This window comes from Rattus rattus, chromosome 3 (genome assembly GCF_011064425.1).
Source record: "Rattus rattus isolate New Zealand chromosome 3, Rrattus_CSIRO_v1, whole genome shotgun sequence".
In the NCBI taxonomy this organism is placed as follows: Eukaryota; Metazoa; Chordata; class Mammalia; order Rodentia; family Muridae; genus Rattus; species Rattus rattus.
The window spans coordinates 94517093-94540899 of NC_046156.1; the positions used below are offsets into that span (position 1 = coordinate 94517093).

Here is a 23807-nt window from a genome sequence, read left to right on the forward strand (position 1 = left end):
CATTAAACTTCAACTTCTCTCCAAGAATATTCTAGTCAAATTTGTATTCTGTTGCACACAGTCAGATACAGGGCATGGAATCCCAGAGCAGATAGAAGAATTGTTATAAATTTAGCAGAGTTCTAAACGATTGAAAGCTAGTTATATCCTTCCTCTTTGCATTCATTGCTGTAAATTAAAATGAGTTTCCAGAAGGCCCATTTGGTGCTTACTTTAGGAAGTTACTGAAATGTTTATGTCACTGTATACTATAGTAATTACTTAGGGCTATTGCATTCATAAAGGCATTCAGGATGAAGAAATTGTTCTCCGACTTGACACAATAATGACAGTATGCCAATAAAACTCGGTCTCAATTAGTCTCATCAAATAAAATACAGTGAAAACCTACATGTGGATAGAATGCAGCTGTCACAAATTATGAGCACCTTGTGTTGGTGGAAGGTTATGGCTAGTTACTCAGAGTGGATCCTAACTGGTACGAAAGCCTGTGACTGTGGCCACTCCTGCATTACCGGAGCTGACCTGCAGAGGGCTCATAAGATAGGAACGGATGCACTGGCATTTGAAGTAGCCCTTAGTTGGTCTGAAGTAGGGACTGGAAAATGTCTAAGTAGCTGGTAAATTTGATACTGAGTGCATCCTTGCAGCAGTCACTTACAGATACCTTTGTTCCAAAAAAGCATAACGAAGGTTGGCTTAGAATTGTCGTTCCAAGGACTTTTTCCAGTTACTAATTCTGGGGCTGTTTGATTATCACTTGTTTGTTTTAGATGAGGCATTCTGGTTACATTACAGAATTATCAGGCTTCATTATAACTGAATATATTATTCAATTTCACATTATCATCCTAGTTAACTATACAAACATGATTATTACTAGTAATTCCCTATCCCTGGTATGACACACTGTGATAAGTGCTTTACTTATGTTATATTTAATTTTCTACTACGGGCTTTCCTTCCTTTGACCTCTTTGGGAGGGGAGGTGTCAGGAGAGTAGAAGGTATCTCTTAGTTCCCTTCTAGGTTCCTACCACACAAAACAATGCCTGGCCTGCAGCAGGCATTCAATGAATGAGCTGCCACGTTGTCAGAAGATATCATTACATTAAATTTCTAAATAAGATGCTCATTCATCATTATAAATGAATGAATGGAAGGTCAGGGATTGGGCACATTTGAGTATGATTCCAATCTGGTTTGAAGTCTGGTTCCCACATAATCACCAGGTGCAAATTAAAATTACCTAGAGGTGTTTTAAAATGTGATTTCCACTCCTCTTGTCTGAATTCCCAGGGAAGGTTTATAGGTGGCAGTATTTTTCAAAGCTTCAGGTTTATTCCATTTCCATGTACTTAAAAAGTAAGTTTCTTTCTGATTGGACATAAGGTTTCTAAGGAGACAAGTTTCTTAGTGGGTTCTCTTTTTGTGAATATTTATGAGTTTCTGTCCACACTGCTCTCAGTCTACCCATCTAACTCCTACATATGCTTCAGGAACCAGAACACTACCGCTTGACGTTTACAGTGGAACCACACCATCACCCTCTGTCTTATAAAGCTCACTCTCATTGATTGTAGCACTCATTCTGAAGCCATTAATGTTTCCTCTGTTCCTACTACCTGGCAACTGGCATCGTACCCACCTCTGTAACTACTGAATAATACACTAGTTACAGATCTGCTAGCTGATTTTCCTTTGCCAGCAAAACTAGCAAATACATATTTCTAGCACAGATATCTAGATGGTAAAGAGAATTAATCATATAATCATTTTTCCACTTCAGAATTTAGTTTTTACTTTATAATAAATATTTAAAAGCTTATTTTTCTAACTTTTATATTAATATTACATCTTAAGTATTTTAACTATTATTCTGTAACCCAGTAACTATCACAAGGTTGTTTATTTTAAAATGGTAAAAATAGTGTTTTTTATAAAACAGAAAGTTCAGATATACATACATATATATGATTCTAAATTTATCATTTTGAAATTTATGGAACAGAAACTTTACAAGTCAGATTTTCCTAGAGTGTGTTCATGTGTTCACATATATGTTTAGTAAAATGTGACTATGTATACATGTGTATGATCAGTGAAATATGTGCATGCATATATGTGTATGCTTAGTTAAATGTGTACATATGTACACATGTATATTTAGTAGTACATTTGTGCATGTGTACAAGTGTATGCTTGGTAGAATGCACATGTGTACACATGTATGCTTAGTAGAATGTTTGCACATGTATATACATACATGCTGCAGTCAAACTTGTAAGCAGTGAAAAGTCAAGCTCTTAAAATAGTAGGATGTCCCAAATATAGGCAACTGTTTCTTTGCAAGCACCATTTTGTAAACATACAGAAATAGTTTTAGTGAGCCATTGTTTTGAACATAAAACATCAATAAATCCACATTCAGGTTTTTGTCTAAGAATGTAGCATTTGGCTGGAAGAGAGTACAGGGTGTTGTGGACTCTACTCACAGCTTGTGAATGGGAAGAGGAAGGAATACACTCTTTACTCTGATTCACTTTATCCTATGATCCAGTTTTATTGAAACAAACATTTAAATAGTGAAGTCTCATTTAAGATCCTCTCAGTATAAAGGCTTCAAATGAACCTAGGTCTATTCTTACAGCTCAGGGACTGATCACAGACTACTTGGAAATTCAGAATCACTGATACATGGCAAAACAGATGAACAAGCCAATGCGGTTGATGAAAAATATTTTTCTAGAGACACTGTAGAATGGACTGGCCTTATTGTCATGAGGTGGATAACTAGACAATAAGCATAGAAAGTACTGGCAAATTCTAGGTGGTCTGGGAGTCTGACAAACGATAACTTCAAAGCATTCTTCATCCACTGCCAAGAAACCCCGAGAATATGAAAGATTGGCAAAGTCAAGGTGACAAGAGGAACTAAACTGCTCTTGAACTCTGAACAGCCGCACACACACACACACACACACACACACACACACACACACACACCAGATTCACTAAATACCTGGGATTTCTACTATGTCTCCAGGGCTTGTGTGCACCTGAGGAGCAGCTGCTCCAGAAACTCTGTAAGTCACTGCTAACCCAGGTCCCAAGTAACCAGGAAATGGCACACTAATGGAACTCCTGAGCTCATGCTGAGTTCTCGGTAAGCCCTGACCACACAGATCTCTGTGCAATGCAGAGAGCTTGGAGCAATACGGTTTCTAAAGAACAGCATCCTGGGGATTAAAGAAGTACACCAGGAGCTTCTAGGCTGTCATCCAGAAGATGCAGTTCAGGGTGAGTTACAGTGTATGTAAATTTCTCATTATCATGATGTAGCAACATGAAAGAATGCAGAAAGTTTTCTATAATTTTGAAAACAAATCATAATCTCACTTATTCTCAAAGATCATATATGATAAAAAGATAAAAAATTCACTTATATTTTAATTAGAAATCTTAATGCCAAGAAGTTAATATTAAAAATCTGTTTATTTTGTGAACTTTCATGAATTAGACATATAAAGAAATTTCTTATAGCCAATTCCTTCTTTATTAACATTGTGAAATGGAAATGATGTTTATATAACTTCAAAGACTTTCTAGACAATATATTTTGTATTTTATTTCCATGTGGAAAATAGAAGAGCTTAAACAATCAGCCAAAGGTCCAAGGTAGTTAGAGAGCCTGTTTACTGTATGTTTTTACCATATGAGCTCTCCATCTGGCCGGCTGGATTAAAATGAGCTGTGTAACCTAAGCCATGGAGTTAAACTCTGAACCTCTGGGCCTTAATCCTAAACCTGACATAACATTTCCTAGCTCACAGGAAAGTTGTGAGAATGGCGTATACAGAACTTGCTGAGTAAAACAGATGCTGCGAACTGTTTTATTTGTCTCAAAACTGGTACTCCTTCTTAATTGGCATACCGCGTGTAACCTAATGAAAGCACAAAGGTCTCCTATGAATTTCTCCATTAACCAAGCTTGCTCCATGTCATGGTCTGGTGGTACAGTGACTGTTGTTAACAATCCCCTCACTTGCCTTGGAAACACTGTTGACAACAGCCGACTACTGTAGCCCACTGTAGAGGCAGTGAAGCTCTGGCTTGTGTCCTGGTTCTGAGTTATAATTCCTTCCATCCACAAGGCAGAGAGACCACTATGAACCTGTCTGGTTTAGGGATGTCTGGGCCACTCCTTCCTTCCTTCTTTTTCTGTCTGTGAGTTATGAACCTCTTCTATAGACAGGCACACAATACTGGATGTGTAAGTTTAGTTTGCTCTCATTCTCCATCTTCTGCCCTCCATATTATGTCTGGTGCTAAACTGGTTGATACCTGCAATCTTTGTCTCCTCATGTGCTCTCACACTGTGGATCTGCTCACAGAAAGCCACACTCACACCAGTCCTGCCTGCTCTGTGTCCATGCTGTACCATGCCTCCAACAGGCCTGTGTGTGCTCAGAGTCCTCCTCTATGCTGGTGACAGGGCAGTTCATGGCTCACTTGTATTTCCTACTGGCAGCTCCAACTGAATTCCCAGAAAGCAGATGGCTATGGCCATCCATTTACTTCTGGATCCCTTTGTCATCCTCATCAAAACCAGGCTGACTCTAAAGAGGATCAGAAAGTCTCAGGTGGGGTTTTGAGGACAAATTCCTCAGATTAAAGCCTTCCTTACAGTCATCACAGTAAAAAATGCTTTAGGTCTGAATAATTGAAGTGATTTCAATACTTATTACAAAAATGTCATCCTGAATAGAGACTTTTCCTCTGTGGTTCCACAGTACCTTGTAGAGGGCAATTCCCATTGAACTGTAATGGTGTGAGGGAGAAATGAACTTAATGCCTGTGCTCATAACTAAAACAGATAATTACTTTGTCTATGCAGAAAAAAATTAACAGAAATACCAGGAATCTACATACGGATGGCTTCAGAGATCTATGATTTAGTGACTATATAAACACACCAGTCATTAGCATTTCAAAGAGAATCAAGATCTTTGACAGTTTGTTCCAGAGCTAAGCATATATGACCTTGGATGAGCCATGAGAGCAGGATTTAAGGACAAGGTCAGGAAATGGGCCAAGCCTTCAGGGAGAACTAACTTCTCAGGGCCGCACTGGAGACTGGTCTCCTCCATCCCAGACCCACACTGGCCTGATTCAGAGGTGCTCTGGGTCACAGAGAGCACAGAACGCCAGTAAGTATGATTTAGAGGTTTAAGTGGAAAAAAGGACCTCACTTCAAGGAGAGGTAACCTTATGTACTAAAGTAGAAACTGTTCTAGATCTTTGAAACCATACATGAGGGCCAAGTGCAAAAGAGATGTTTAGAACTGAATTTTCTGTAAGAAAAAATGATTATACAAAACATTCTTAACCAAATGAAAATATTTATGATATCACCATAAAGATATATAAAATAAGGAGATGCCATAAAAATAAAGATATCACATTTTAACTGAGCCCCCAATAATGTCATAAAATAAAAATCAGATTAACATGATAGAGAATTAATTATAATATTCTCTCACCTCGACTGTACAGTATTGATAATTGGTATCACTGCCGGTGTAATATGGGGATCCCTCCCACCTCGAAATGCAATCCCCCCCTCTTTTTTGGAATGATTGTTGCATTAAGTTCTAAGAGAGAATGATAATTACATTGAGTTCAGGTGTTAAAATGTATTAGGAAAAAAATCAGTTAGCACACATGCTACAATTAACAAACTAGAAAAACATGTGTTCTCATGACCTTATAAGTTCATAATAAGTTAGCGATAAATTAATCAGACATATTGTGATCACTATAACTTTTACCACATATGTAACAGGATTTCTGTATAATATTAACATAAACACCATTTTAACCAAACATTAACTATTACATAGATAAGATTATTAAAGTCATTAACCACATGCACATCAAAAATCTAAACATTTAAATAGGTATGTGTATTCATAAACAAGTTACCAACACACATGGCTAGGAAAACATTAAGTGCCTATGATCAGTCATAGCTACTTTTCAAAGGCCCTTGGGTTCTGTCATTTTGATTAGTTTTCTTCGGATGAGACTTCCAAGCCATGCTTATGACTCGCCACTGTGAAAAACTGCCTACCATGTTTGACTACGGAGTAATTTCAAGTTAAGTTTTCCACAGTCTCCTTTTTGAGAAAGAAAACAACAGGGATTCTCTTCAAGGAAAGGAACAAGGAAGGAATAGCCTCAAAATTAAAGACATATTTATCATTTATCAGTTTTCTTTCTTTTGTTTTTAAGAAAAATATCATTATCATCTTTAAAGGAAATTTGGAATGTATTTTAACTAAACCAAGTTTGATGGCTACTTTAATAAACACCAGGTTCATGCTGCAGTTAACTGCCACCACGACCACTACCTCTGCATACAGTCACTGCTTCAGGACAGACACGGAACACAGCCACACGGACAGGGGTGGGTGGAAAGTGAGCTCACCACGGGCTGCAGTGGGGCACCGGGCATCATGGCATTGGCTAACTGCATTTGCTGGGCCAGCATGGCCATGTTCTTCTGCTGAATCAAGTTATTCCGCCCATTTATCTCCAATTGCGTTTTTAAATGAGGGGGTGGATGAAGATATTTGCAGTTTTCTCTGGAGCAACGACCCTAAAAGATAAAAGAAGCAAGAACCATTGTTAAATAACATCAAATGAGCAAACTGTAGGAATGACATGCAAACAAGTCATTTAATCTATGAGTTTTCCCCACAATTTATCATTCACAGCATTTTTACACATTAAGAGAATGTAATGAATTCGACTGCACATGTATTATTAAAATGAAGGTTTAAGACATCTGAAAAGTTTAAAAGCTCAATGAAGTTTCTTCAGTTTAATAGTTTCAGTGTCACTGTTTCCAGTTTAGAAGTTTACTGACTTAAAAGTGAGCCTAAAACACAGAAGTCAAGTAAAGAACCTTGGAAGCTGGCTACATCTTCACTGACATCATGAAGTCATGAAGAGAATCCTGAAAGCTCGTCATTGGTGTTTTATCTCTACTGAGTTCGAACAAACTAGCTTAGAGGACTCACAGAACATTGTTCCTCCAGGAAATACGACTCCAAAGGGACCCCAGAGCAAATTAAATGAGAACTGCTACAAAGCCCCGGACATTGGAGATTCCATGGCTAAAAGAGAGCTACCTTATTCTCACGGCAAAGAGGTTTAAAGGATAGTCAAATACTGGTTAGATCTGAGCCTTTCAAATATTGTCCTATGACCCCAAACTAGGAAAATGACATACTATGCAAAGAACTGACAACAAGAAAGGTAGAAACAGATAAATCCCTAACGAATAATAACTGTGTGTATATAATAAGTTTGTGTCTATCCTGGATGGCTCATCAGAAGCACTTATTACAGTCTATAATGTGTCAGACCGTGGGAACGGCTTCATTCATACTAACATACTGTTCGGCAATCTCAACAACTACATTGAGAAGATTTTCACCAGAGAATCTAGGTGGAACTGCTTGTTCCTTCACAGGATACCACGGATTAAGTTCTCCATAACCTATTTTACTTTTTTTTTCTATAGAAAAGTAAATTCTGTTTAATTTTACTTTGAATAAATTGGAAAACTGATGCTTACAATAAAAACTAACTATTTTAGGCCAAAGGCTCTATTTAGGTTCTCACACTGTAAGATGTTTTAGGACAGCTCTCTAGACTGTGTTAATAAGAGCACCCCTGTGAGGTTAGGACTGTCAGCCGTCTATAGCTTCTTTCCTCATCTGCATATCCAAAGGAAACCCCATTCCCCAGATTCTGGCCGGTTTCCCTCTACCAATGGAGCCATTCCTCACCACTGTCAGAAGCATACATGGATCTGTGGTTCTAGGAGCACACTAAAACAAGTGCTGGCCTCTGGGCTCTCAGTAGCACAAGTACCTGCGTCCTTTTAAAGCTTCACTGACTCCAGTCCCCAACCTAAACTTCCCCAGACCACAGTGTCCCTTGCTCCAGCTGCTTTCCCCTATGATCCTACCATTCTGACCTCTTTGCCCTCTGCCTTTTGTCTCTCTCTTGTTTTCCTCTCTTGGTGTTCTTCGTCCACACTCTGTTTGCTCTCCTCTCTGGCTCCTGACCCAACTCACTGACAACTCCAGTCTTCAGGCCATGTTCACTCTATTACTACTCTGTCTCCTTGCTCTTCCGGATGCCTCTAGCTGTACCCTCTCTTATATCTACTATAAAAGCTTTCCCCTCAACCATAGCCCAGAGTGGGCATGTCTAACCCCAGTTTATAAGCCATTAGCTGTGCCAACTGCATAAACCACTAACATCAATAAACCCGTCCCCTCCACAGCTTAAATGCATATCCAAGGGAAGGAGAAGGCAATGCTGGCAGGATGTGATTTCTACTTTATGTGCTAGGTACAATTTTGATAGACCCGTGCTTCAAAAAGTGGCTTGTTCCAATCAAATAACCATGCTTGATATATGTTGTGCTCATAGGACTGTTAGCTTAAAAGCATCTCAGTGAAAAACAACCTCAGAAACAACTTAGCCCCCCATGATGAGGCACACACAAATCAATCTGAAGCATGACTGGACGAAGTAAATAAGCTCCCAAGGGCCACACATTCTGTTTACAGAGCTCCCGGGCCGAGTTCTCCCGGAGACATAAGGCCTATTTCAATATAAAGGAGAATTGGACTGTAGCACAGTGGTTCTCAGTTTGTAGGTCATGATCCCTTTGCGGGTCACCTAAGACCACTGGAAAACACAGATGTTTACATTATGATTTTTAACAGGAGGCAAATTACAGTTATGAAGTTATGGTTGGGGAGGATGGTCACTGCAACATGTGAAAGCATCTTAAAGGACTGAAGGGCGAGGAGGTTGAGAACCACAGTTCTAACACAACTTTTGGTTCTCAATACTTTCACCTCAGATTTTTCACAAAACTGGATTGGGATGCAGATAAGAAGGTGAGTTGACCCAATGGTTTAGTCATAGTTCACTCTGGTCCGATGCTTTAGCTCCACAAACAGCAGAGGCATAGCATGGACTGGATGGACCCAAACAGTTGTTTTCCTCAATGTCCCTCTCAGTACTTCCTGACCACTCAGCACCCAGACCCTCTACCTAGGAACACAGCTGGGACTAGAATAATGGAAAGGGATTTTATGTGCTGCCTATAAATTCAGCACCAGTGCATCCTTTCTAACTTCTGGATTTTGTTTTTAACATTTATTTATTATATGTCAGAGCATTCTTATGGAGGTCAAAGAACAACTTATGGGGGTCAGTGCTCTCCCTGCATCACGTGTGTGCAGGTTGTTAGACTCGACAGGAAGCACCTTTACCGGCTGCGCTATTTTGCAGGCCCATCCGTCTTAGAAGCTTAGACATATGGCTTCCATTATGCGTTTACTCAGCGGGGAGAGGTCCCGACTCTATTTACCTGGCTTAGTTTTATTGTCATGAGTCCTCGATTTCAAAATAGAGCTGTGAATATGTTTTGGACAGTACATCCACTGTTCTGTGATATTTCCTGGGGACACTTGAACAAATATCTACTCATAAAGAAATGTCAGATTAAAGTAACAATTCCACCAGAGTTAAAATTGTCAAATCAATGTATTTATGGGGGTTTCTTACATGAGAATGAGTGAGGGTTACTTCACAGTGTCTGTGCCCACAAGTTAGGGCCAGGGATGTGAGTTTTTTCAAGGAGTTAGGTAGTTCTGGCATAGTAGAAAACACTACAGAAGACTTTCTACGCAAAGTCACAGGAATTTGCATTTACACGCACAGGGAAAGTAACAGTAACCCATGTAAGGAATATTTCATAAACTCCATTATTAGAGAGTTTGAAACAGGTTTGAGGCTGACAGCACTGATAAATGATTGTGGCTCCACAAACAGAAAGATCACGAATAAATCAGAATAAACATCCCATTCTAGAGTAGTACTCACAAATCTAGAAACACAAAAGAATGAAAACCTCCAACCAGCAGTATAAGTTCCTTTGAGAATTCTGATAAAGGCACAGTCAGTGTCATCCCCATCCATCTCCCCAGCAGCACCTGCCCGATGCCCGACCCATCGCCCAGGAAGCAGCTGCACAGAGAATGGATATGTTCCTAATAACACGTCCAAAGGTGAATTGTACTCTACCTTCATTCTAGTGCTAAGGAACATAGATTACAAACTAAACTTAACACCCAGTCTGTATTTTATACTATGCTGGACTAAGAATAATGCTTTTTTCAGACAATAATTTAATTTCATCACATGCCTTTAAGCACGGACACACATGTGCACTCACACATGCACTCAGGCATGTGTATGTCTGCACATGAGGGGCATAGACACACATATACACACACACACACACACACACACACACACACACACACACACACACACACACACAGTAGAAGGCAGGTTGTGAAGGCCAGGAGATCCATGTACACATTCATTGTGTTTGTATTTGGCACCATAATATGTAGAAAAAGGCATTAAAACACAAGCCCAAAGTCAAATCTATAGGACTTGTTCTTTTCAATCATTTGGATATGTCACCTCAGCACAAATTGAATTGGGATGTAGGATTTAAAAACATGAAAACATAAAAGACATTTTGTGAGTGTGTGTGTGTGTGTGTGTGTGTGTGTGTGTGCGCGAAAGTGTCCAATGTCTTTACATCACTTGCTCTTTACCTTGTCTTTTGAGACAGTGTCTCACTGCACCTGGAGGACAATGGCTGGCTGGCCAGGCAGCTACAGGGATTCTCTATTCCTCCCTCCCAATCCTGCCATTACATGTAAGCACAGCCATGCCTAGCTCCTCATGCGGAGCCGGTGTTTCAGACACAGATCCTCATGCCTGCCCTGCAGGCCCTGTGAGCCAAGTTCCCAGCCTGCAAAATATATTTCTGTTTGGTTTTACAGGCACATGTAGTTGCACATACATTGGAACAGTACAAAGACTGCTTTAGAGTGGCTTTGCTACTTGCTTGTGTGACTTCATGGAAATCAGTGAACTCTATGGGGCCAGGTCTTCTTTTCAGAATAACCATAGCAGACGCTGCCACTGTGGTAGCGGAAACCTAAAAGAGCTCAGGTCGGCTTTATACATGGTAACGGGCATGGTGGGCACTCAATAACTCTGATTATTTTCTCTTTCCCTGAAGTTTTAAAATAAGAATAAACAAAACAGTTCAATTAAGCTCTGTGTCTTTAAAAAGTACTGAAAATAATACAGGACAGCACCCAGGGACAAAGCATGCCAGTGATCATGGAGGAATGATGAAGGCATTGTTGCTTCTTTAATCAACACCCACCAAAGGAAAACTCCACGTTAATCCTTCTATTAGCATGGGAGATGTGTGCTTCACATGTGTTGATTCTGATGCAAACTTATTTTAAGGTAACTGTTCAACAGCTGAAACCAACAGAGGTGGCAGAGAACACACTCTAGTTTTCATATTAATGTTTTTATGTTTCTGAATGTAAAGATAAGCTCATTTAGCTATGAATATTACAACAAACTTTTTTACTGAAACAAGTAAAATTTTACATTTGCGCTTCGGGTTTAGTCTTCAAAACAAATCTGTGGTTCATTGTTCAACCTTAGGATTTAGGAAAACACATTTTAAAACAATTCTATGGATGTGCACATGTAGTGACTACATGGGGAAAATAAATGGGTGTGATCCATAAGACAAGCACATGCAGAGGGAAGATAAAGAATATGGTAAGGGCCAAGCAGCCAACAAGACAAAACGAATAAGGCCGAGTGAATCAAGGGACAGGAACTGAGAAAAACGGAAATGCTGTTTCTGAGATATTTTTAATATTTATTTTAAAAACTTACCGACAATTGAAAATAAAGCAGTACGTTAGTTAGAAGGCAGGTAAATTTAATAGTACAAAGAGGTCAATAGTAAGTTTTCAATGTTTTTTTCTTAACCAGAAATAAAAGGATGGCTATGACTTGTATAGTCAGAATCTGAAATGACGTACTATCAAATTGCTAAGTGGTAACAACGAGTAGGAAGACACTGCCCAGTCAGACCTGGGTGGACTCTAGAACAGGAGTCAATGGACAGATTATAGGGTGCCACCCTAGAGGCCTGTTCCAGCTTCCTTTGGCACCACTGGATCCTAGTAAGGCTCCTCAAACTAGAACCATTTATTTCAGTGGTTAAAACGAAACTAGTATTTCCTTTGGGACAGCAGAGACAGGCATGTTTCTGAAGCACTTAGCCAGAAAATCTGACTGTGAAATGGGCAGCTTCCAATTGACACTTAACAGCTTTCTTTTTCCCCAGCTGATATACATTTTCCCAAAATAAGATTATTAATGTCACTGGTCATCAAAACATGTAGCTTCTCACTTCCAAGGAATGTTTTCTTATGAATCTACCTTATTGTTTCGTTATTCATTCCATGTTACTCATAAGATATTACGTGATATTAATATAGCTTAATTTTTATTTTTAATTGACTTCATGTACATATGTTTACTGTGTGTTTGGGGCCATGGAGGCTCAAAGGGTATCATATCCTCTGGAACTGGAATTACAGATGATAGATGACTTTGAGTCACCATTTGGTTATTGAGAACTGAACCTAGGCCCTCAGAAAGCACAGATTTGTTTTTAACCACTGAGCCACTGCTGCAGCCCATAATGTGAATGATAATTTTAAGTTCTACCATTTACTGGTAGGAGATTTATAACAGTCTATATAATTTACTGTAAGAAAAATATATTTTATCCAAAACCCTTCCAACATCCATATATAAATCCTTCAATTTCTTTTTTAAGATGAATGTGCATTCAATTAACATTCGGAATCATTTTATACGATTTTCCAAATGTAGAGGAAAAAAAATCAATGCAACTAAAACAGATTGCATTGAAGTTCATAAGTAAGTATTCCTTTATAGCTTCCGTGCTCCCATGGAGGGTTTTTATAAGTTTGCAAGAGTACCTGCACCCTAAAAAGACATACTAGCTTTCTTAACACCAGCATTATTGACAATTAGCACCGTATACAAATGTTGTTGGGTGGTTTGTAGTATTACAGGATGTTTGCACTGTACCACATCCCCCTAAGTCAATCATGCCCAGCTTGGAACAGCCTTGGCCATCATTAGAACAATCACCAGTGAAAGACAAACATTGATTATTACCCGGTGAAATATAACAAAGGCTTTATGAGTCAGCTAGGGATGCCATAAGAAAAATGCTACAGACTGGGTCATGTAAACAGAAATTAATTTTCTAGTTTTAGAAGCTCAAAACCCAAGATGAAGGTCTTTTTCTCTCCAGTTTTCAGTCAGAATTATCCTCATGAGTTCCTCTGTCTTTGGTTCCATATTGACTCTCTTAGTGATCAGAGAAACAGAAGGAAAGAGAGAGGAAGGGAAGAAGGGAAGGAGAAAGGGGGATGGGGGAGGTAGGCAGAGATACTCTCTCTCTAAGCTCACCTGTAATTCTTCTTGTCAGTACGCCAATTCTATTAGATTATCGTCTAGTCTTTGGGCCATCGTGAATCTTAGTTCTATTCTTAAGAACCTCATTTACGCACCTACCCTGATATGAAGACTTCAGTCCGTTGATTCTTCATGGACAGAGACATGTACGACTAACAATAGCTGACATTCTGAAGAGAGCTCAATGTACTCTAAACATTTCACCATTTTAAATGGAGGGTTTATTCTGGAAATTTCCTCAAACATAAAGTACTAAATATATGCTGAGAAACTCAAAGGAAAAGGAGCATATGGCTGACCAGTTATTACCTCTAACTTAGTCAATTACTAACAGCTGCAAACTTTAAAAACCTTGAAAGTATGAGTTTCAATATTTACTTATTTTTCTTGTATATTTCTGTAAATATTCTAAAAGTTAAAATATTTAGTAGAGGATAGTGAGAGATAAATCATATCTCAACTTACAGTTAGTTTATCATACATATAAAATAAGTATTTAGCTGAAATAGAATGCACTGAGAATCCTCTTTTCTGGTCCCATGACAAGCTCTTACTACACACACACACACACACACACACACACACACACACACACACACACACACACTCCACACTCACTCACAGCCTGTTGACTTTGTAATTTATAATTACTTGAAGGGATACTGGTTACCTGAAGGGATACTGGTTACCCGAAGGGATACTGGTTACTTGAAGGGATACTGGTTACATTTAATATGCACTAAACTTTGTCTTCATCAACATCTAACTTGGTCACAAATGGGAGATTTTAGGTAACAGTTTTTAGCTATTTAAAGAGCCATTTACAGAACTCAATAGCTATTCTAGGCAGGATTTTGTAGAACATTCCTAAGGTTTGATGATGAAGATTCTTGTATATTAAAACCAATAGTGACATTTACAATATCCCAAAATACCCTCCTTGCTGACGCAGTATCAAGGCACTCTACCTCACTGGGATACTGTGACTTTCCCAAAGTGCTCAGGAGCTCGTATTGCACAACTCCATTAATCATCTTGGAAATGACAAAAAGTGAAACTCTATACCTCTGCTTGGTGTTCTGAATGCATGCGCCTTGGGTAGGTAGCTTGGGGGAAGGGGGAGGAAGTGAAACAGCAGCACATCACAGACATTCTTGTGACAAAAATATCGTGTCTCCCTCCAGCAGCTTTTGCTTATGAGAGATCACATACACATGCAGCTGTGACAGCAGGTTGCATCTGCACAGTCATCGCCAGAAATCCAGATCTATTTAGAGATGCCTCTGATGGGATGGCACACATAGAAACAGTCTCGATTTTTACTTATCCTCTCTGGCATGGAATCCTAACAATATATAAACACTAATGCTATGGAAGCTTTACCAGCACCATGAACACTCCTGGTTCTATACACACTGTGGGCTCCAGAGATGGATACAGTCTGTACCCCCGAACCAAAGTGGAGTTTCTATGACCTTGTGAAGTCCAGTGACATTTGGTAGGTGCCAGTACCATTAGACAGTCCAACATGTCCTGGCTGCTTTTTTATAGCATCATAAAACTGGAAATGCCAGATCATTGTTTTATATATATATGAATGTATGTATATGTATATGTGTATGTATGTGTGTATGTATACGTATATGTATGTATATGTATGTGTATATGTATTTTTTTCCAAATTGCTTCAATTATTTTTCAGCACAGTGACTATTAGACTTCTAAACTATGGCCAAACCATTTCTGATGTTTTAGGGATTCCAAATCAAACCAGCTAACAGTCAAAAGACCCAGTGTTTACACAATAACCTTCGGTGGTATATTTGTAGGACATGTTTTTCACCTGAAGTGTCTTACAAACAGTACACAACTCATCACTGTGATATTACAACATGGATGATAATGTGACAGAAATAAGAAGGAGGTAAACTTAGGTGAAACACACACATTTCTCATATCCCGCTCTTAGAATTACTAACGTAGCTGTTTTTATAGACATGGTAGCTCCTGGTCCACTTACTCAGAAAACCTCTATCTTGTATCCTCCCCTCCATACAGCATTGATTTAAAATAAAAAGATGCATCTTATTATGATAAAGGACTAATACAGTTTACATGCAGCTTCTGTGTTAAGCACTATGCTAAGCACATTACAGATGCTGATGACTCAATGCTCCAGCATCAGTCATTCTAGTTTCCCTTACTTTGCTGAATCAAAGTTATATACTGACTGCTCATAAGTACATCAGTGAACCCAGCAGATCCTAGTCTACTCCTTGGGCTGGAGCTCCTAGCCACTGTACTAGGATACACATTCATACAAACTGCATTAGGCTTGGTCATCTTTACCTATGAGTACCTAATGACTGACCTCTCAAAATAAAACTACAAGTGGCTCTAGCAAGAACAGGTCCTAACTAAATGAAGGATTCTTCTACTGTAAGGTGTCAAAGGAAAAAAAAATTCCAATATGTAAGCTACTGATTTTGGAGGTTAGTCCACATAGTATTCCAAACTATAATAAAAAACATTAAATGTGCTTCTGAATGTCTGCTTATCTGTTATGTTTGGCCCTTCCACAGCATTGACAGTGAACTGCAGAGAACAGAGGACCACCAAATAAGTTAAAGTAATACTCCACGCTCTGTTTCAACCAGAGACTCTGAGTGGTAAGAGGTATTTTGTGGACCTGTTTGGTTTCTATACATCAGAATTAATATAAATGTTATACATATATGTACATATACATACAGTAGAGCATCTAGAGAGAAGTAAACCATGGTGAGCTTTAGGGGGTTTGTGTTTTTATTCATGGACATAAAAGAAACTAAAAAAGAAATGAGAATGGTAAACTCTGCTTATATTGATATGACAAAGTATTTATTACTGCTAGATCCTAATAAGCTTACAAATATAATAAAGTAATTCTTTGCTTTAAAAAAATTTAAGTAAAATTTTCACATATTAAAGTGATACCCATAATTTAGTCATAGCGATTTTCAAAGTATCTGTTATAGTTTCACCAAATATTAATATTTTTACTCTAAATCTTCAAAATTTACTAGCTGTGATAATATATCTGACGTATGGAGTGGTGCTTAAACAATTCCTACACTATGTGAACAGTTTTAACTGCTTTTACTCACTAAAATCACTTCACCACCCTCCTCTCCAGGCTTTATATACATCATTAACTTTGCCAACTATGACATCCTTCCTCTCCTACCTAACAGTCCAGTGGCAGTCTTTTGCAAGCCTATGGGATTCCCTAGCTGAAAATACCCTGACCCTTTCTGTGTTCCTAAATGCCATTCAAGTACAGGATGGAATGCTACTGCTTTGTGCAGGTGACACTGACGGAGATGGAAGGAAAGGTGAGATGACTGTGTTCAGGACTGCTTCACTAGCTTCTCTCCCTGACAGACCCACTGTGTAGCTGAACGAAATGTGCTTACTAACACTGGTTCTGTTCCTCTGAGGAAAATACACTCCTCACCCCACCCCCATGGCAATCGACTAAAATTGCGCACAACTATCAGCTCTGACTGAAGACTGCAATGAAGAGAAAGAAAATGATTTCATGAACCCAGAACACAGCTCCATTGGGTGCTGGCTGCAGCAGCATAAGCAATTAGGGTGGGAAAGATCTTAAAGCGAAAAACAGTATCACAACACAAAGTTATGTGAGCCTGTCTCCTGCTCTGTCTCCTGCTCTGTGTACCCTCCTCACCCCCAAGTCTCCCACTGGCTTGCCAGAGAAGCCCTTCAAATATCTAAAGAAGTAACACCTAACAAATTCTACCTGGAGTTTATCTCAAGGAATAAAGCAGTAGACGCATTTCATATTTTGGGTGTGTGGGGATATTATCAATTAATACAAACCACAAAAAGAAATAGAAAACCACTATAGATGAGTTTGATACTGGAATCATCCTGTGAGCATGAGATCTCAAAAAAGCTTGCTTCTCCCGAGGCGCTGTTTTCTAAATGGCAACCTGAAGCTGCAGAGTGTGTTCTAAGTCATTAGGATAGAGCTGTGGATCCTCACAAGAGCAGACACACAACACCGTTTTTGCAATGCACTAAAATGTGAATGAAAAAGAAATGGTACATGCAGTTGTCACACAATGCTCTTCTCCTAGTCATCAACAATATTCAGGCTGATCTGCTGTGTACCAAGTAGCATGTTCGCCATTCCTGCAACTCATCTTTCACAGAAGCAGATGGACTTAATAGAAAGGTTGTTTTTCTTTTCCTTTGAGCAACACTCTCCTCATCCTGTATACTGTTTACCCATCTTCCTCCCCCAGCAAATGCTTTCCAGAGAGGAGTAATGATGCCTCAGAGCTCTTGTACCCACGGCCTAAGTCAGCTGATCAAAGTCACCAAGTCCAAGACTTTTCAGAAAGGATTCGTTAATAATGGAGCTTGTTTTAAAATCCATTAATTTTATATCACAGTATTTATTCTTTTTGAATCACAACCAATTATCTTAAGTTGAGTTTCAAGTACTAAAAATTTATTTTCACAGTTTAGCAGTTTGTGGAGTCTGAGAAGAAAGCATCAAAAAAGTCGATTCACAGTGGATCCATTCACGAAGGACATTTTGATGAAAAAGAGTCTCAGATTTTCTTTTCTGTATCTTCTCCAGGATTTCCACCGGCTCCCATCCTTTTACAAACCTTTCCATTTGAATGAAGTTGCTTTCTGTTCTAATTTCCAACCCTATGTTCCCTTTCCTTCTGTAACTAACCACTGCTGGCCAAGCATAGCCCTGCTAGCCTGCAGGTAGAATCCTCTCAATGGATACAGCCCTGTCCTAGAGCTCAGACCCACAATGACCTTAGAGCCACGTGGTTCCTAGAGTAGATATGAAAGAGAGAGAGCACCAGTGTGATAGAAAGTTTTCTGTTCACCTTTCACCTTTGACATCTACTAGGGGTTCTGTGTGAGTGTAACTTCCTCCCCTATGACTACCAACTTCATCTGTGGTCTGGACAATGAATGGAGGTGACTGGATCCTAGTCGTTTGCTAGTACATTCACCCCATCACCGGAGCCTTGCAAGCCTTGCTTTCCATCACCTGGGCCTCTTTCTAAAGAAATGTTTTATTTAAAGCATCTTTCTCTCCTCTTCCTTCAGCAGTTCAGATCCTCACAAAGTTAGAGTCTCTTTTAATGAGACAGCATGTACTATGTCTCTAGTGACTTCAGATGCCAAATCTAGACTCTAGTGGAACGAAAATTCCCCAGAGCCAAGACGAACACTGTTCACTGTGAGGCTGACTTGACACTCCTCAGTGATGGCTCACTGAGGCACTTAGACTCTGGAGCAAATGGTACTCTCTGCCTGGGAGGCTGCATCCAGGTGTGTGGGGGTGAGGGGAGGAAGCATACCTAGCATCCAAAGGAGGAATAAATTCATGTTCACTTCTTTTATGTTAAGAATCTGGGCACCGGTCTTGAAAAGTGGGGTGACAATAAAATGAATTGTTCACACACTTATTTATGACAAGTGGCTATCTTCACAAGTCACTTTTTGTGGCTTCTGTTCCATGTCTTCACTTTTTTGGTCGGGGAGAATACACAGATAGTATTGACTTCAGTAGCTTTTAACTCAGATGAGAGGTAATTCATACCAGCATGTGCATAAACTTTCTGACGATGATAGGACTAACACAGTCTCATTAACACAAACATCTTCACAACTGTTGCTAAGAGACATTTTGCCTACTTCAGGTAATGTGTGATCTAGAGAAAACTACAAGACCCAAATTAATGGTCCCCACCTATGACCCTTTAAGTAAAACTGTTAAAAGTACACCAATACCCATTCTCTGCTCCCAGAAATTCTGATTCATCTAGCTTTGACTGTGCTTTAGATACATGTGAAGGCTATCATTGGCTTGCAATGAGTTCATCTTGCAGAGTTCTTTTCAGACTAATTTCTGTCAGGGTCTTCAAGATTTATTATAATCTTTCAAGTAACTGCCACTTTTGTTTTGAAGGTATTTATGAGCTCTTTGAGTGGGAGAAATAGGAGAAAGACTTCTTCACAACGAATTGCAAGACAGATCTGTTGCTTATAGCTCCTTTAGATATAAGATCCCAGACAAAGGTCAAGAACAGCTATACGATTAGAAATTATTTCAGAACACTTTGCTCAGATGAAGTAAAAAATTCTAAAAGAAATTTAGGAAAGCAATAAATCAAATAATAAATAAATAAATAAATAAATCCTACATAACTTAGGCAGTCACTCACATCTCTGGTAATTCATGTTTTAACTACTAGCCAATACTGATTTTTCAAGCTCAATTACAACATACGTAAGTTTAGCAAAAATTTTTCCTAGTTTCAGTAATTGTTCATAAAAGTACATTGACATATAAATTTTCAAGGATACAGAAATGAAGTCTTAAGATCAATGTAACATTCTTTGGAAGACAAATGAGTAGAATACCTTTTGACTTTCATTTAATAACTACAGGCATTCCATTCGAAAGTACAGTGTCTCCTTATTCTTATAAGACCTACGGTTATCTTTATGACAATTCTGTGAGATACTTCTTATTAATCTAATACTGCAAATGAATAAATAAAGTTCCAACAGTTAAATTTCCCACAAGCCCATGAAAATTTAAATTATGACATTAGAGGTGCTGGGTGTGTTGGGGCCATCATATATCTCACCAATGGATTCAGGTAGCCTATTTGAGGGATTAAAAGAATTTTTAGTTTGTGTTTACTGATTAGGTAAAACTTGCTTTTGCTATTTGAGAGGAAATGAACACACACACACACACACACACACACACACACACACACACATATATATATGTGTGTCTCTTGAAATCATTATGAATACATTAAATCTATAACATTATTTAGCAGATCTAACTAGAAGCACAGCACATGCACTATCTACAGGTTTAAGCCCTTGCACAAGACATATCTGTATCCATGTATACCCAGTCATAAACTGCTCTTGTATCCATCCCCCTGCCACTTCTTGGTTAACTCTTCAGTAGAGTTAAAGACCTGGTTAAATGTCATCTCCTCCCAGACATTTTTAAGTCTTTGTTAAGAGTTCTTCCAGCTATATCCAATGCCTGGTTATATTATAGCACTGAACCTGTCCATTAGGTTCACACATTTAATTTTTTAGTATGAAAGTATCAAAAATGCCTTAAATTTTAAATAAAAGTATACAAATCATCATAGTTCTAATATTCGTCTTTAAAACACAATCTATTCAGTTATTAAGAAAGAGATCTCAAAATGTCAAAATACAACTTACTTATCCCACTTTTTCTTAAAGATTTTTTTAAGGGCTAGATAATGGTGGCACATGTATTTAATCCCATCATTCTAGAGGCAGAGACAAGCTGATTTCTGTGAGTGCTAGGCCAGTCTGATCTATAGAGATTTCTAGGATAGCCAAGGCTTTACAAAGAAACCCTGTCTCAAAAAAACAAAACAAACAAAAATTGTAGTGAAACATTAAAATAAGACTTACATAATGTTGTTGTACTTTGGGTTTCAAAACACCACCTTGTGTTATCACTGTGAATTAGCCTGACAGCTCACCATACTTCCATTTTTCCTAGTGTTATGTTTCTAATATGACACTTAAAACAAGCTCCATCCCACAACCTTTAAAAAACCTGATCTTTCTTCGGGGAGGAGGTGGAATGGCTCAGGGGTTAAGACCAATTATTCCTCTTGTGGAAGACCTGGGTTCAGATTTTTGCTTCTTAGGAATGTACATGTCCATGCAAGAAAATCAGTCAATAAATAAATTAAAAGTGAACCATATATATGTATATTCCACAGGATCTTTAAGTAAAGTCATTTTTAACACACAGACATTTTCTCCCACCTCATTTCCTTGAGTTACTTTGCAGACTTAAATGAACATATGAATTAATACAATAAATGATTCTCAAACTTCCTGAGAAATTTAGTCATTTTTCTCATATCTAATGAACTACTCCAAAAGGTAGCAGGCAAGGGAACACACAAGGATAGAAGGATGAAAGAAAAAAAAATGGAAGTGAAAAGAAGGAACAAGGGAAGGAACTGGGACAAGGGGTGAGGTAGAGATGACACAGAGAGACCAATATTATTTCATAAAAATAGAAAATTAGCAACATAACTCACCCAGGACTAAATGCTTAATTACAAAATCAAAACCAAAACAAACAACAAAAAAGTCAGACAGACAGCAAATAACTTGCCCAAATCAGAAAGGGCTAAAACATTTAGTTCTCAAATCTGTCTGAATCTCATTCTACAACTGTGTTTTTCTTTAGCCACACTGACTTCTCAAAAGAACAAAGATCCAGGAGGCCTTCACAGTAAGACAGACAGAGAGTAGAACTTTCAGCAGAGTCAGCTGACTTATGGGTAAAACAACCAGGCCAGGGAGAGGGCTTTGTGCAGGGAAGCCAGGTCTGAGAGTTAAGGGAGAGTATTGCAGGCCTAACTCAAGTGTCAGGACAGGACATGTATATAAGCAGAGATTAATCCTTTGCTGGCTGTCTTTGCAGCTGCCTGTTTAGATGTCAGGAACACAGACCAGGCACGATGGCCTAAGGGTGTAAAAGGACTGCACTCATTAAACAAATCTAAGACTTACTTTGTATGCTTATTTACTACCTAATGACCTAAGGCAAAACAGCTGCTGAAACTGATCAAGTAAAGTAGGCCAAGGGAGCACACAAAAGCCATCCCACACCATACACACCAGAAAAACACTCAAATTATTAATATAAGAAACTACCAGGATTATTCTTTGGTGAATAATGCAACAGGCCTGCACCTGCACAAATCAAAACTTCAAAATCATAATACCCCATGAAGAAGGAAAACTGTAGCCACCCATGTCTTAAATATGATATAAAAAAGCCACAAACAGAAATGTGGACCCTCGGGAATATATCTGCATTTTCTAGGAGCCCTTCTTACATTACTATAACAAGCTGGAGCAGCTGTTTTTCATAGGAACATCACAGTACTGGCAGAACACTGAGATGTTCCGAGCCTCTGCTTTTGTAACATATCTGCCTTCTTCTCAAGTGAGTTCCCTGCCCAATTATGACTCTTACATAATTTGCCAGGGCGTACTAAAATAGAAAGTGGCTAAGAAAAGTTAAATCAGACGTTTATTACTCAAAAACTAATGACTAACATTGGGTGTTCTGTCCTTTTGTGGTTGCAAAGGAGCAAATTCTAGGATAGTTGTTTATTCACGGGCAGAGGTAGGGCAACCATGCTGACTTTCAAAAGAATTCCACTCATCCCCCACCACTCTTTAGAGTTGTTACAAGCAGTACTTGAAGTAAAACGTAAATATGTACAAAGGCTCACGTGATTGAACTTTGTATCCCATTACTATTACTCTGTAAATTTTCAATTATATTCTATATTTTTGTCTTAGAAAGATGCATGAAATTTTACTTCATAAGTCACATAGCAATAAAAACTAACCATATCCACCTACCTCTCCTTCTCTCCACCCCCCTTTCCTCTTTCTTCTCTAAAGCAGAGCATTGCTTTAGGCACATCTTGTTTTCCCCCACTCCCATAACCCCTCCTCCCCCTGCTTCTATGGGGATGCTCCCACTCCCATCCACCCACTCCAACCTCAATCCCCAGGCATTACCCAACACTGGGGAAACAAGCCTTCACAGGACCAAGGGCTTTTCCTCCCATTGATGCTGGACAACAGCATTCTCTGGCACATATGTGGCAGGAGCCATGGGTCCCTCCATGTGTACTCATTGTTGGTGGTTTAGACCCTGGGAGCTCTGGCAGGGTTTGGTTGGTTGATATTGCTGTTGCTTTAGGCTCATCTTAAGGTACTTAGCTTAGAGTTACTGTTTCTAATGTACTGTGTATGGCAAAGAAAAGTCATTTTGCTAACACTGCCATTTATAAATTTTAACTCTCTCCACCATCATATAAAGAGCCATCCTAATCCAAAATGTCTTTGAGACTTGCAGCTGCCTCGTTAGTGTAAAAAGAGACACTATGACAATCTTGGGCTCAGGAGGTCTAAGATGTTTTATGGTGCTGCCTTAGTTTGTACTAACAAGAGTTGTATATTGTACACACACACACACACACACACACACACATACACACACACCACCTATATATTATGCTGTAACATTTGTTTTTCTAAACATGTCGAATCTGGGTATAGTGTTAGGTAGAAAATTAGGATTACCTAGGTGTAGTTTTGTCTTTTGTTTTTTGTTTTTTGTTTTTTTTAATTATAAGCTTTTGGTTACAAGTT

At 38.8% G+C, this 23807-nt stretch overlaps 1 protein-coding gene across 14 annotated transcripts in view; it reads right to left on the reverse strand.

The window, feature by feature from the left end:
• Window positions 1–23807, reverse strand: part of Mbnl1 (muscleblind like splicing regulator 1) — a 143913-nt gene that overhangs the window by 27138 nt on the left and 92968 nt on the right. For 8 of the 14 annotated variants that reach the window (XM_032898328.1, XM_032898323.1, XM_032898320.1 and 5 more), the window contains exons 2-3: window positions 6490–6660; window positions 5543–5653 (exon numbers count right to left, since the gene is read on the reverse strand). In XM_032898328.1, the coding sequence (XP_032754219.1) occupies window positions 5543–5653; window positions 6490–6558 (180 nt within the window). In that variant the 5' untranslated portion in view covers window positions 6559–6660. The remainder of the gene's footprint in view (window positions 1–5542; window positions 5654–6489; window positions 6661–23807) is intronic. The other 6 variants (XM_032898331.1, XM_032898326.1, XM_032898324.1 and 3 more) reach the window with 1 other exon arrangement.